The sequence below is a fragment of the Podarcis melisellensis genome, assembly GCF_964234715.1.
Source record: "Podarcis melisellensis genome assembly, chromosome: 11".
Lineage (NCBI taxonomy): Eukaryota > Metazoa > Chordata > Lepidosauria > Squamata > Lacertidae > Podarcis > Podarcis melisellensis.
Window position 1 is genome coordinate 14,044,535 of NC_138543.1, and position 16,293 is coordinate 14,060,827.

Genomic DNA, 16,293 nt, shown 5'->3' on the forward strand with positions numbered 1-16,293 from the left:
CAGAAGGTCGGCGGTTCGAATCCCTGTGACGGGGTGAGCTCCCATTGCTCTGTCCCAACTCCTGCCAACCTAGCATTTTGAAAGCACGCCAGTGAAAGTAGATAAATAGGTACCGCTCTGGTGGGAAAGTAAATGGCATTTCCATGAACTGCTCTGGTTTTGCCAGAAGTGGCTTAGTCATGCCACATGAACCAGAAAAAACTGTCTGGGGAGGCGGAAAAACGCCAGCTCCCTCGGCCAGCAAAGTGAGATGAGCGCCGTAATCCCAGAGTCATTCACGACTGGACTTAACTGTCAGGGGTCCTTTACCTTTAACCAGAATAGTGACTAGATATTAAGACAAAGATATTTGTTTCTTACAATAAGTGCCTACTGCATTAAATAGGTTAACAGGGATTACATTACCAGTAATAACACCACAGTACTGACTATGAGAAGCAGGCTTTTCAGTGGCTTTCTCAGGTATGGACCTTCTACGCCTGTAGACGCGATGTGCATGACCTGTCACAGCCAAAGTGTGATTGAGTGGTTCAATAAATATGAAGTCGTCATTCAGCTGCAAAAAACCCATCTGCAGGGGGAAACAAAAAAGCAACAGATACGGTGTGTTATTTAACGAGGTTCCACCATGCCACATATACGGAATAAATTTCAAATAGACCCTTAATGCTTTAAGACTTCCTGAAAGAGCCAGAAAATGCTTGTGATGATGAGACGTAAGTTACATCAGTACAAGAATTCCAAACCATGATATTTTGGAGGCAGGTCCAGCAGCGCAGATATAGGCAACTTAGGTGCCAGGTCCTGTTCCATTAGCCTCTTTCTTTCCAAACGCTAAAATAAATGTCATTTACTTTGACTTAATGTGGGTGGGTGGCTATGTGCCAGTAGCAGATGCACAGTGAAATATTCAGATTTCTCAAAACTTGCTTTGGAGGGCCCCAGAGGTCGTTTAAATATGTTCAGCACAATCTATACACTTGTCTTACAACATTCCACATTATCATTTATGTCTTTGTTTATTAAAATGAAGGACAGTTATTAATAAAATACTTCTGGTCAGAAAAAACACACCTAAAGCTGCTTCAAGTATTATTATTCCTTCTACATGGAAATCATCTCTGTCTTGGGGAAACAGTGCAAACTTTTTCTGCTGCAAGTACACATGCTGGGAATCCAAATCTGGGCCAGTCCTATCATTGGGCAGAATGAGGCAACCACCTCAGAGAGCAGATGCTGGTGGGTGTGGTGCAGGCAGAGTTTATTTATATTATTTATAGATATATGGCAATGTACAATTGAAACATCATAAAATTGCAATATTATAAAATACAGAATTACCTACATTCAATTGAATTAATTTCTGTTAAAAAAAGTGGAGAAACAGAAATGATTTCAGCAAGCAGCAAAAGATCAGAATTGTGGGTGCCTGCCTGATTTCAGAGGGAACAGTGTTTCAAAGTACCGGTGACATTAAGCTGCTTTAGTCTGTATAGAAACTCAATGAATCAGGGACAATGAGGAGGGCTTGGCCAGATGGCTGAAGTGACCGAACCCAAAGAATGCTCATTAATGGTTCTTCGTCATCCTGGAATAAAGTGGCAAGTGGAGTGCCACAAGCTTCTGTCTTTGGCCTGTTGTTGTCCAATGTATTTATAAACAACTTGGATGAAGAAATTGAGGGGATGCTCATCAAATTTTCAGATGACACCAAACTGGGAGGGTTAGCCAATACTAGTGAAGACAGAATCTGGATTCAAGATGACATTAACAGATTGGAGATGGGGACACCTTGCTTGCCAGTAGTACAATTGAAAAGGACCTATGGTTCTTGGTAGACCACAAGCTTAGCATGAGTCAACATTGTGATGCAGCAGTAAAAGTAGAAGTAACGTGAGTCAACAGTGTTACGCAGAAGTAACAGTACCTGCCTTGGTCAGACCACACCTAGAATATTGTGTCCAGTTCTGGGCACCACAATTGACTAATGATATTGACAAGCTGGAACTTGTGCAGAGAAGGGTAACCAAGATGACCGAGGGTCTGGAAACCAAGCATTATGAGGAACAGCTGAGGGAGCTGGGTATGTTTAGCTTGGAAAAGATGAGACTGATAGGAGATATGATAGCAGGGAACGGTCTTCCTTCCAGCACTCATGGCAGCAGCAATGTAACCTTGTCCTAGACAGTCTATGGCTTTGTACACTAAAAGTAATACCTTAATCTTCTTTTGGTAGTGTACTGGCAGCCAGGCAGAGCTTTCAGCACTAGTACAATATGCTGATAGGCCTGTCCAGGCAAACATCATTCCACAGCATCCTGTGCTAGCTGCAATCTCCAAACCAATCTCAAGAGCAGCCCCACATAGAGTGCACTGCAGTAAGCTAGAGATCACCACTGTGGTTCAGCTAACCTTGTCCAGGTATGTCTGTAGCTGGCGTACCAGTCAAAGCTAGAAAAAAGGACTTAGGATACCTGTGTCTCCAGCGACAGTATCAGATCTAAGAGTACTTCTAAGCTACATATCTAACCTTCCAGTGTCCTGAAGTTGGGAACTATTCACCCACAGGGCTTCTGTCTCACCAAGATCTGATCAGCTTCAGTTTATTGAACCTCCTCCAGCCCATCACCAACCACAGGCAGTGGTCCAAAACTTACACAGCCTCACCTGATTCAGGTATTACCAAGAAGTAGAGTTGAGTGTCATCGGCATACTGATCACATACAGATTCAGTATCTGTGATCCCATAGATACTTGCCTGGGAGTAAGTTCCCCTGAACTCAATAGAAGAACTTCTGAATAGATAAGGAAGGGATGGGATTGTCACATCCAAGCCACTGCTCAATCGTTAAGCTTACTGGGTGGCCTTGTACAAATCACTGTATGTTAGGCCTAAGCTACCCCGTGGAGTCATTGAGAGGGAGAATGATGTAATTGTAAAGCACTGAGTACTTTAAAAAAAGATAAACAGCAACAAACATAAAAGGAGACTGCTCATTTTATATCAGGAGCACGCCTCTGTGTTTTTACAAGAATCTCATTAACGGACAAAGAAAAGTAACTTTTTATTGCTTTAGTGAAACACAACATCTGGCAATATATCAATGAAGATAAGAAACAGGTTTACAGAATCATACTTTGAAGTATTTTCTCATGAGTTACACCATCTAATGAGTTGTCATTGGAGATAAGAGAGAGACTGTGTGTGTTTATATAGGACAGGCCATTTGTTGACCACCACTTGATGGGCCTTAAATCACAGCATGCGTCGAGATGGCAGCTTGCACCAAATGTGTACAGACTTCCAAACTCTGGAATGACAGGTACTGGGTCCAATCTTGCATCCAAGTCAAAATCCTGACCTGAAATTCATTTCCACCCTAGACCAGGTGTACAGCAGCTAGTTGGAGTAGTTATGCAGTGGAAGTGTTTTAAATGGCTTCCATGTGGGCATTGCACCCCTTTGTGAACCCCCTCTCTGCATGTGAGACAGCTACATTACTATTAATCTTTCAAAAAGAAGTAATCTAGTTTGTTGCCATTATATAAGCATATGCATACAGATTTTCTAACATATATAAGAGAAAAGGGAGCACATCTCAAATTACAGTTTTTCAATTCAACCACAACTAGTGAATTTTGGGGTGTTAGAAACTATATGATGTGTTAATTGTAACTGAAATAACATAGCCCAATCTTAGAGTCCTGTGTGGACTCTACACATACAGATGTACCTTGGAAGACGAACACCTTGGGGGTCGAACGTTTTGGCTCCCGAACGCCGCAAACCCGGAAGTGAGTGTTTCAGTTTGCGGAAGTTCTTTGGAAGCAGAACGTCCAACACGGCTTCCACAGCTTCCAATTGTGTGCAGGAAGCTCCTGCAGCCAATCGGAAGCTGTGCCTTGCTTGTAGAACGTTTTTAGAAGTCGAACGGACTTCCAGAATGGATTCCGTTCAACAACCAAGGTACGACTGTACTCTCTTTTAAAAAGATCTATGAAGTTTTGAGATACATTTGCTAATCCATTTTTTGTCCCTGCTTTTAGCTTTCTGTCTCTGCCCACAAAGTTGGTAGCGGTTATCAAAACAGCCGTCTATGTATCAAGAGATCATGATCAAACAGAACACCCACAAGACAAATAGCATGCAGAAAAACCAAATACAACGATGAAATAGTCAAGACTCGGCCAGCTACGATTAGATAAATAAAAGAGTCAATCATTCTGTTCCGAGTACAGCCCTCTGTCATCAACTATCTTCATTTTTGGACAGATAGAGAAATGATACCCAAATGGTAGCCAGTAATCTCTGTCTTTGATTAACTGTACTTCCTGACATACTTGCTGTGCTGGATCTGCACAACATATTTTTCTTAAAGTTCTCTGTCCACCTGCTGATGGCTTTTCTAAATTTGTTGGATGAAGAAAACGTCCTGTCTCTCATCCATGTTAACTCCCTCCTTTAAAAGTACTGTGGGATTTTTCAGCTAGTTGCACAACACAAGTTTCCAGAGAAGCGGATCCATCCCAAGTCCGTGCTGAACAAGTTCACTGTGCAATACAAAGAACACATGCTGTTACTTGAAAGGCCTTCCGCATACAGTTGCTCAGTTTGATGGTTGACTGTGTAAACCAGCTGAGTGCGTGGACTGATTCATCTCATGGAGATTCTCAGTGCCACAAAACAGTCTTTGCAACAGCAGATGAGGGCACAGAAATTCTCCCTGCAGTGGGAGAAATCCACCAGGAGACCCACTCTTCACATTATAACCCTTGCCTCAAACAGCCGCCATGTGACGTTTGTGACAACAAGGCTACACACATTGGATCCATTTACAAAAGCAAAATGGCGAAAGATACGCAGTAAAATTGAGTCCTTGGAGTGGGGGGGGGGAATGCCAAAAATGATTGACTGCAACAAAAAGGAAGGTTGAATATTGGAAAGGGGGGGGAAAACATTCCACACAGAAAGTTACCAGATATAAACTTCTCTTGCAAATTAAAGGATATGGAACAGTGAAATACAAACGAAAGTCAACACATTGGAACTGTATTATTTGGATTAAATAAGCGGATTGGAGCAAGAACAAGTAATCAATATCTCCTAAAAATCTCCTAATATCAGAAACATGGGAAGTCAACCAAAATGTTTAATTTGCAATCTGATGATTGGCTTTTTTAATCGAATTATGATTTGGTATTGTATTAACGTGGTCTATATTGGATTGTTATTAATGAAAAATTAATTTTAAAAATTATAAAAAAGAGAACCAAGTTAGAGATATATGACTAAAGCTGCTTTAGATGCTCACAATATGACCCATTTAAACTAAGCATGCTATACTTTTCTTTAGACTTCAGGTTTACTGCTTTTCTGCACTGTGCTTTTATTCTGTGTCAATTCTTACTTTTTACAGCTAACTCCTTTGAAATCATTCATTCTTTTCAAGATAGCTTAACTTTAATTTAATGTAAGTTAAAGCTCATTTGCAGAAGATGTTATTCTTTTCACAGGACTATTTCTTAAACAGTTTATTTTTAAGTAGGCTCGGCTGTATACTTTCTTGCCAGCAATTACTCAGGGGTGCCATTGAAAATGTGTGTTAACAAAACTATGTTGAGAGACTGGAAGAAACCCAGCATACAGAATCCCAGAGCTCATCTCGAATCTATGCAAGCCCCTGATAAGTTATATACCAAAAAAAGAGTGTAGCACATTTGAACCATATATCACATTGAGATAATAATTACTAGCGCATCCTGTGTATCATTCCCAAGTACTGGAGGCTACACGGAAATAATTAAATATGATGTAAGCTGAACTTCGTAGTTAAGAACTTGGCTTTGCCCTGCAAAACAACATTCAGAAACAATTATTATTCCATATATAGCATTCTAGCCTGCAGAAAGCATGACAGATTTATATACTGCTTTTCTTCTTCTTTACTCCTGAGATGTGCATCTGGGTGTGTTCCAGTCTGAGGTAACAGAATTCAATGTAATGACAACACAGGATTCACTTAGGAAGGATTTGCAGGATACAATTACCATGAGCGCCATTTTTGAAGTTTCAGAAAGCGATACTGTTAATCTGGACGTGCATTTTCTATGTTTAAAAAAATACATGCATTGCAGAGGAGAACGTGACGACCCCTAAGAAAATGAAAAAGCTGAAAGAACCTTGTGGCATCTTTAAAAGCCAAGAGATTTATTAGCAAGTACAAGGCTTAAACCACTGAGCCTAGGGCTTGCTGATCAGAAGGTCGGCGGTTCGAATCCCCGGGACGGGGTGAGCTCCCGTTGCTCGGTCCCTGCTCCTGCCAACCTAGCAGTTCAAAAGCACGTCAAAGTGCAAGTAGATAAATAGGTACCGCTCTGGCGGGAAGGTAAATGGTGTTTCCGTGAGCTGCTCTGGTTTGCCAGAAACGGCTTAGTCCTGCTGGCCACATGACCCGGAAGCTGTACGCTGGCTCCCTCGGCCAATAAAAGCGAGATGAGCGCCGCAACCCCAGAGTTGGTCACGACTGGACCTAATGGTCAGGGGTCCCTTTACCTTTACTTTACAAGGGTTGAAAAACTAGATCCTACTTAACCAGATGCACAAAACTGGGTTCTGGATAATGAAAGCTTATAACACAATAAATCTGTTAAAACGGCCACAAGACTCACTGTTGCTTTTTACTATAACAGTCCAGTCTGGCTACCCTGTGGAATCACCTGTCAGCCTGTGATGAACTGGAGAAATTGCAGGTGGGTGACCCTCCTGCATCATCTATAGCTGAATATATACAAATGAAACAGGCAATTATGCTATGGACACTGAAGGTGATTTTGATCAGATGGGAAGATTGAAGCACAGGATGTGATTGTGAGCCTTTCCGCCACAATCACTGCACTATATCCCTGTGAAAGAATAATTAAAAAGGTAAAGGTACCCCTGCCCGTACGGGCCAGTCGTGTCCGACTCTAGGGTTGTGCGCCCATCTCACTTAAGAGGCCGGGGGCCAGCGCTGTCCGCAGACACTTCCGGGTCACGTGGCCAATGTGACGAAGCTGCTCTGGCGAGCCAGCACCAGCACAGCACACGGAAACGCCGTTTACCTTCCCGCCCACCAACTTCTGCCCACCAAGTTCCACTCCTGACGCCACGTTTGAAAGACAATGCCATTCTATGAGAATAAAGGCGGCGTTGAGTTCCAGCACCTCTTTTTCTAGAAAAACAGCACCACATATAACACCATCGACAGAGCTTCCATGTCACTAGATGTCAAATTTCGCACAACGCTTCTCACTGGAGCTCTTTTCATACATTCAGCGGCCAGATCTCAGAATGAAAAGTGCAGAAGTGAGTAGGGAAAATGAGGAAACAAAAGTACATCCTGGGAATCTTCAATTCACTGCTCTGCCGCCCATCTTGCATTCCATATACAAATAGTTCATAAGACCACGCTCATGTCTGACCGTTCAAATATTACAGAGATGTATCTCACCGTACCATGTGTTCTTCAACACCCCAATCATGAATGCATTAGGGACAATGTAATGATGGGGACACAGGTGGCGCTGTGGGTTAAAGCCTCAGCGCCTAGGACTTGCTGATCGAAAGGTCGGCGGTTCGAATCCCTGCTGCGGGGTGCGCTCCCGCTGCTCGGTCCCAGCGCCTGCCAACCTAGCAGTTCGAAAGCACCTCCGGGTGCAAGTAGATAAATAGGGACCGCTTACCAGCGGGAAGGTAAACGGCGTTTCCGTGTGCAGCTCTGGCTCACCAGAGCAGCGATGTCACACTGGCCATGTGACCCGGAAGTGTCTCTGGACAGCGCTGGCCCCTGGCCTCTTAAGTGAGATGGGCGCACAACCCCAGAGTCTGTCAAGACTGGCCCGTACGGGCAGGGGTACCTTTACCTTTACCTTTAATGATGAAGTGGCAAAGTGGCATTTAGCCTCAGCCCCTCCAAACACTAGGGTATCCCATTAAAGGGATCTGGGGGGGGGTCATGTCCACAGGGCCAGGACCCCCAGACAGCAGTCCCTGTGGGGGTCACCCTGTTTGATGTAAGTCTTAGGAATGTGTCATTTCCGGTTGGCGGGCCGGAAGTATTTTCACTTGCCCCATGCCCAAGCCAAACCACTTTCATAAAGTTGTGGCCTGTTTTGATCCAAACCCATCTTAAAAAGGTAAAGGGAAAGGGACCCCTGACCATTAGGGTCCAGTTGTGGATGACTATGGGGTTGTGGCGCTCTTCTCACTTTAGTGGCCAAGGGAGCTGGCGTACAGCTTCTGGGTCATGTGGCCAGCACGACTAAGCCACTTCTGGCAAACCAGAGCAGCGCACGGAAACGTCGTTTACCTTCCCGCCGGAACTGTAACTATTTATCTACTTGCACTTTGACGTTCTTTCAAACTGCTAGGTTGGCAGGAGCAGGGACCGAGCAACAGGAGCTCACCCCATCGCGGGGATTCGAACCGCCAACCTTCTGATCAGCAAGCCCTAGGCTCTGTGGTTTAACCCACAGCACCACCAGTGTCCCTTTGATCAAACCCGTCTTAGGGGTCTTTTATTTACCAGGGTTGGGGACTGTGGAGCACGACACCTGGACCTGTAAAAGCATCTCTAACACCAATGTCGCGTATTGCCAGATTCCTACAAGAAAGTCACTTCAGCAGGGAACTGTAACCCCCAACTGGAAGTTACGCATCCATACAAACACATGCAAAACATTTCAAGTGCCTTTACCTAGAAGCAAGCCCCCACCACCTCTTGAACAGTACTGTAATTTAACACTCCTATAAAAGAGCTGATTATATATCTCAACAGTGATTTTGAATTTTATGCCATTTGCAACAAGCTATTTGTTTTATGCACCACACCACATTAATTATTATGAATAGCATTTCATATATGAAGCATATATGCTTCAAATCAGAGTATATATGATATTATGATCGTGGAAAATAGTTTTAAAGATGTAATTTATTAAACTGCTGTTTTCACAGTTGAAAGCCAAAATCTGCTGTAGCCAATATATGTTCACAAAAGCATGATACAGTAAATATATCATGCCCTTGCTCCTAGATTTATGATGCAGAAATCCATGAAGTCTTACTTCAAACCAATAATACACATTTATTCCAACAAGAGGGAGCTTTGGTAATAAACGACACTGTACGTCTATTTTGAAAAATTGACATTTAACATTTTTCCCCTTAGATATGTGCCCTTATGGATTTTGCATTATTTTTTCTCATGAAGACGCCATCTGATTTTGTATTTAGATTGTAACTTATCAGAATCATTTAGATTGTGATAATTCTACACACTCAACTCTATACACTCAAAACCTCTTAAACCTGAATGCATTGGATGAAATAACAAATTGGAGGCAAAAAAAAACCTTACTTTAACTATCTAGCATTATAAATGACAAAATTGGTCTTGTATATTTTATTATTATGTGAACTATGAATATTTACCCAACCGTGAGCAGAGACATTTATTTACCATCTTACAGAAAATCACAGTTCTGCCCAATAACTGCCACCTCTTGTTTCTGGAAAGTTCTGGGCTATTAATCTTCAAGTAATTGATACTGCTTAACACACTTGCGTGTGCATAGAAAAAGTCTGACAGAAGACCTTGATTCCATAATTGCTTGATGTTTAATCGGATATAAATTCTGAAATATTGCATGAACAAAACTATTACGTTATGCTCCTTGAAAATGAAGGATCTTTTTTAGAAATAATGTTATTGTTCTAACACCCAAATAGTGTTGTTCTGGGAGTTATTGGAATAAGTACCTCCACCCCCCCCCCCAACTCAATTTCAGGGAGCGAGCCGGGGGGTGGGGGGAATCCACATCATGCAAATGGAAGTTCCTAGACAGGACTTCTGCTGATGGGATTTTTTAGGAGAATGCCACTCTCTTAAACTGATTTTTAAAAATCAATGACATTATACAGTGGAACCTTGGTTTTCAAGCGTCTCAGAAGCTGAATGATTTGGAACCCAAACGCCGAAACCCCGGAAGTGAATGCTTCCATTTTTTAACATTTCTCATTTCTCCACTGAAATTGCCAACCACCCATCGCGCCTCGGTTGTCTAACGTTTCGGAAGTTGAAAGGTCTTCTGGAATGCATTACGCTTGGCAACTGAGGTATAGGGTTATAAAGGCCAGGACTAGCCTCCTGAGAAACAGTTTCTACGCAAATGCAATTCTGGTTCTAAACACAGCATAAGGAGTCTCTATAGTATATTGTATTTTAAAACGGGTTTTCAGTGTTTTTAGGGGTTTTTGAATATTTTATGTAGATTTTCAATTTCACTGTTCTGTATGGGACAATGACAATAAAGATATCGTATATTGTATATACCGTATATCCAACCACTGTACTGAAACCCTTTTGGAATTTAGATCTAGCCACCTCAACTTCAGATTGATAGGAACAGATCAATAGATGGTCTTAAGATTGGCTTGTCAAACAAATGTGCTTATGAACAGCCCTGAAGAAAGGCTGTTCCCCTTCTGTTTCACAATGATTGTCACAGCGTTCTGTTCACCTTCAGAAAGCCAGCTGGACTGGCAATTTTTCATAAACAGTGCATGTTACATCATGGCAATGTAAGTAGAAGCCAACTGCTCTCAGTCTTAAGGACAAGCTTGTGGAATGAAGGGTGAATAGCCATTTTAAATATGAGATGCAGGCAGCACATGTAGTTTTGCATTCTGCCGCTGAAGCTGTGCAACGGTTCTCAAAGAGTGTCATTTGCTGAGTAACTACAGCTGCGATACCTGGCTTCTCCTATGAGGTGCCCCATCCAACTAGTGCTGGCCTGAGTTGACCCAGCTCTGCTTTGAAGATCTGGTGGGAGTCCAAGGTAGCGCAGCTGAGGTAATTAAATAAGCACATGCAATTGTTGGAAGATAGTCACATTCAAAAAATGAAGTCACTTAGCGTTGGCTTGGGGCACACTTCTACATTTCTGTATAAAACTCATTCAGAAAATGAATTTTGACTTTTGTACCAGTGGACCCGAGAAAAACATCGTATAATATACAGCATGTACCCACAAAAAAAAATTTTTTTAAATCAACTAGCATGAAAGGCATGTGGCATCTGCAGCTTACAAGGCTGTGAAAGAGAAAGAGTATCATACATATATTCATATATATATATATATATATATATATATATATATATATATATATATGCAGGTTTTGGTGTCCTCGGGTGTCTTCCCGTGTAAAAGTTGGGGTGTCTAGGCGACGTTTCGACGAGGTCTCACTCGTCATCTTCAGGCTGGTGCTTTCGGCTTCTTGTTACTGTCTGTTCCAGTAACAAGAAGCCGAAAGCACCAGCCTGAAGATGACGAGTGAGACCTCGTCGAAACGTCGCCTAGACACCCCAACTTTTACACGGGAAGACACCCGAGGACACCAAAACCTGCATTCCTGTACCCGTGAAAATCTACGAAAGCATATATATATATATATATACACACACACACACACACACACACACTACTCCACAACTATTTTGGGAAACAATATTCAATTTCTTTCCTCTCCACCAGCATTTTTATAAACTTAAGAAACGGCAGGCTTCCCCATCTGTTTCACAAGACAGCTAAGTTATATATGGAATATATAATTAGATATTTCACTTCTTTATTCTGTAATAGGTTTTCTTCCAGCTGAATATTCAAAACCAGTGCAAATTGCTTTTAAACAGTATTTTAGTAGGCATTAAAGTGCTAAAATTCAAAGATGGTTTGATGCATAGGAGCCTCAAAACAGAGAAACAGTCAGAAAACTGACAAGTGCATGTGCCAACATGGAGGGGGAAAGAGTAACATATGAAGATATTACTAGGAAAACAGACCAAGGGATAAAGCTCAAACCATATGACCAAACTGAAAAGATGTTAACAGGGTGGCTGCAATACCATCAGATTAGTGACTTACTAAAGGAAGATAAAAAGAGAAATGGGTTCGAAGATAAAAAATCGATTTTCCAAATTGAGTTAATAGATTGTAAAGAATTTTTTTTATCAAGAATGTACAGTTTATTGCTAGAATGGTATACAAAAGACGAAGAAGTAAAGGAATCAATGATAAAATGGGCAATTGATATTGGGCATAACATTGAATTGGATGCGTGGAAAAGATTATGGAATGAGGGTTCGAGATTCACAGGATGCATGGCTTTAAAGGAAAACTTGCTAAAAATGATGTATAGATGGCATTTGACACCAGTAAAATTAGCTAAAATGTATAGAAAAAAAGAAAGTGTTGGAAATGTAAAAAGGCAGATGGGGACTATTTCCATACGTGGTGGACCTGCGATAAGGTAAAAAAATTTTGGAAATCAATTTATAACAAACTCAAAAAAATATTTAGATATACTTTCACCAAAAGACCGGAAGCGTGTCTATTAGGTTTAATAGGAACAGAAATTAAAATGGGAGATAAAAAATTGTTCATGTATGCTACAGCTGCCGCGAGAACCCTTCTGGCCCAAAGATGGAAAGTACAAGATATACCAACTATACAGGAGTGGCAGGCAAAGTTGACAGAATATGCAGAACTTGCCAAACTGTCAGGGAGGATCCGGGACCAGGAAGATAAAAGATACCAAAATAACTGGAGTAAATTTATTGAATATTTAAAGAAGAATTGTAAAGAGATCAAAACACTAGCAGGATTGACATAATACCTCCAATGTATAATAGTACTAATATGAGAATGATGTGCGCGATGGAAAGGGGTTAAATATACCGGTTGTGGGGAGGGAGGGGGGTCGCGACTCGGCAGAGTCAAAGGGAATGTATGGTGTTAATGCAATTTGTTGGAAAAGAATATGTAAGGAAAACAATAAAAATTTACTTGTGACAAGTGCATGTGCCACTTCTTGGATGTGCATGTATAAATGGCATTTCTAACCTTTAATACAATTTATGGGAATGTTTTGGATAGCCTGTAAAGCATTCAAATAAAGGAATTAATTTAGTACTTATACAATCCCATGTATCATACTCAGAAGTAGGTTTTATTGAGTGCACTGGGGCTTACTCCCAAGTAAGTGTATGCAGAATTGTAATGTTATTTAATTAAACAGCAAACAAAGAATGGGTTCCAAGTAGCCTGGCATGATTTTTAAAAACTAATTTTAGATGTTAAATGGTTCTTCATGTAATAGCTCACATTCCATATCTATTAAGGAATGATGCTTTGTAGAACATCTTGGTTACTTGGAGAACAAGTTAGCCAAAAAAGAAAAAGAAAAGAGCAAACTGCTATTTTCACAGAGATTTAGCAAAGCAATTATTCCACCTCAATTCAGGCATAATCTGGTTATGATTAGTGAGTTGGCTACCCACTTTAATGATTCAGAGAGTGAATTGGCTGCCCTCTTTAATGATTCTAAACATCTTCTCAAATTTGTCAGTGGAATTTTTCCAGACTCACCATCTAGACTTCTTCAGATTATGGATATGAACTACAAAATGTTTGTGCAGAAACCTGGGATATAGAAGTCTTTCCTGCCTTATCACGTTGTTGCTGTGCTGCGGACACCAACACCGATTCATCTCATCTATTCCTAGAAGCTGCTGCAAAAAGGAATTCTTGATATAAACTGCCTGCCCAGGTACAGTTTATAACTGTATGACTGTATAACCAGCAGAGTGGCCACTTTTCAGGGAAGATGGTGGTGGTTGTAACAGAACAGAAGTAGAGACATCACCTTGCCAACAAAGGTCCGTACAGTAAAAGCTATGGTTTTCCCAGTAGTGATGTATGGAAGTGAGAGCTGGACCATAAAGAAGGCAGATCGCCGAAGAATTGATGCTTTTGAATTATGGTGCTGGAGGAGACTCTTGAGAGTCCCATGGACTGCAAGAAGATCAAACCTATCCATTCTTAAGGAAATCAGTCCTGAGTGCTCACTGGAAGGACAGATCGTGAAGCTGAGGCTCCAATACTTTGGCCACCTCATGAGAAGAGAAGACTCCCTGGAAAAGACCCTGATGTTGGGAAAGATGGAGGGCACAAGGAGAAGGGGACGACAGAGGATGAGATGGTTGGATAGTGTCTTCGAAGCTACAAAGATGAGTCTGACCAAACTGCGGGAGGCAGTGGAAGACAGAAGTGCCTGGCGTGCTCTGGTCCATGGGGTCACGAAGAGTCGGACACGACTAAACGACTAAACAACAACAACATAACAGAACTCTATGGGGACCATTTAATAGCCTTTACAGTCATACCTCAGGTTGAAGTAACTTCGGGTTGAGCGTTTTTGGGCTGCGCTCTGCGGCGACCCGGAAGTAACGGAATGCATTACTTCCTGGTTTCGCCGTTCGTGCATACGCAGACACTCAAAATGACATCACGCGCATGTGCGGAAGCAGCAAATCGCGATCCATGCATGCACAGATGCGGGTTGCATTCGCTTCAGAATGCGAACGGGGCTCCGGAATGGATCCCATTCACATCCAGAGGTAGCACTGTACTGGGTAAAGGATTTTAGTCTAGCTTAACGTACAGCTTCCAGATAAAAACTGTACAAGTCAATGTGGGATGGTTATGCTTGCTATATTATAAACCTGGAATACAGCCATCCTTGGGGGTGGGGGATAACTCAGCATTTGTTGAACTAGCTTACAAGAACATAACAGCCACTAAGATGTTACACTTGGGGTTAATCCATGCTATATTTTACAGCTTTCTGCACCTCCATTTTCTTGGCTGTCCACATCCAGATTTTCTCAAACCAGGGGTACTCTGCAGAGCCCTGCTATGAGAAAATCCAGATTGAGGGAGGGAAAGGCTGAGATTTGGAGAATGTCATATTAAATGCTTGTGTGGATCAGCCCATAGTATTAAACCTACAGAGTTATTCTTGCTTACAGGAGTCCAGTCCAAAACAACACCAGTTAATCCTAAAATTAGAGTGAAACGGTCCTCCGACCTCCAATGTTAGATTTACCAGGAAGCAGATTAAGGCTGTCTGGTTACAGCCAGTAACTATGGACTATATTATTTCCAAAGGAAACCAGAAAGCCTTGCTGTTACAGTGAGGTGGCCCTTATGATAGGAGAAACTATACAGCATGGGAAGCACATCCTTACACTCCCTGTGGTCTTGAACCAAACAGACCACAAGTCCTTTGAGTCCCCCTTAAGGAACTCTTCAAAGAAGTTGAACAACAGTCGCAATAGACTGCCGGTGATTTCTGCCACTCCCAGTCCTTGGGAACAGACTGACTGCATAGCAGTCAGGTGCAGAAGGAGCGAGTGATGCTACTGAAGACTTCAGTCCTTTCTCAAAGTCTCTACTTTCCTTCCTTTGGCCGCAGCAACTGCCCAGTCCGCCCAGCACATATTGTGGATCTAGCTGGTCAACAGGCACAAAGGAACATAGGCACCTCCTTCCCTAACTGGCTAAATGGCTAGAAAGGTTTTGTGTTTTTTTGTTTTACACCAGCACCACTCTGACCTGATCATGAGTTTAGCTGCTGGGCGGCTGTCAGTGTAGGATAGCTTGGCAAGTACAGTGAAGGTTCTGGAGAAGAAAAAATGAGCTCCCTGAGTCACGTGCTAAAATGAAGGAAAACTTCCTCGGACCTGTCCCTTTCAAGGCCCTGAAGATAGAGGAGACAAGGGCAGGTCTTCCACCTGGAATTCACCTTATTATGAGGCCTTGTGGGGTGGTGATGTAGACAGATTCATATTGGCACTTGTGAAGACCACGAGCGAAAGTTCATCCAATGGTCCCAAACTTGGAGGTTCACCCAGAAAAGAAGTTGAAGAAGGAAAGCTCTTTTACCTGATAGGGAATCCATAGGAGGAGGAGGGAGTTGATCATGGTAAGCTGTGTGACAACTGAAGATCCCATAAAGGATCAATTAAACTGCTGCCTATTTGAAACTCAAAGGTACTCCATTGTCTCTTTATTCTGTGGGCTTAATAGGTCTAGAAAGGTACTAGATGAGTCTGGCCAGAAGTCAGTGGTCTAGCTTCAGTTCTCTATTGTTGTTGTTGTTTAGTCGTTTAGTCGTGTCCGACTCTTCGTGACCCCATGGACCAGAGCACGCCAGGCACTCCTGTCTTCCACTGCCTCCCGCAGTTTGGTCAAACTCATGTTTGTAGCTTCGAGAACACTATCCAGCCATCTCATCCTCTGTCGTCCCCTTCTCCTTGTGCCCTCCATCTTTCCCAGTATCAGGGAGTCTTCTCATGAGGTGGCCAAAGTATTGGAGCCTCGGCTTCATGATCTGTCCTTCCAGTGAGCACT

At 42.2% G+C, this 16,293-nt stretch overlaps 1 protein-coding gene across 2 annotated transcripts in view; it reads right to left on the minus strand.

Moving 5' to 3' along the window:
- Positions 1-16,293, minus strand: part of ADAMTS19 (ADAM metallopeptidase with thrombospondin type 1 motif 19) — a 119,458-nt gene that overhangs the window by 91,694 nt on the left and 11,471 nt on the right. Inside the window, exon 3 of one of the 2 annotated variants that reach the window (XM_081930428.1) lies at positions 430-571. In XM_081930428.1, coding sequence (XP_081786554.1) covers positions 430-571 — 142 coding nt within the window. Of the gene's footprint in view, positions 1-405; positions 572-16,293 lie in introns of both variants that reach the window. The other variant, XM_081930427.1, reaches the window with a different exon arrangement.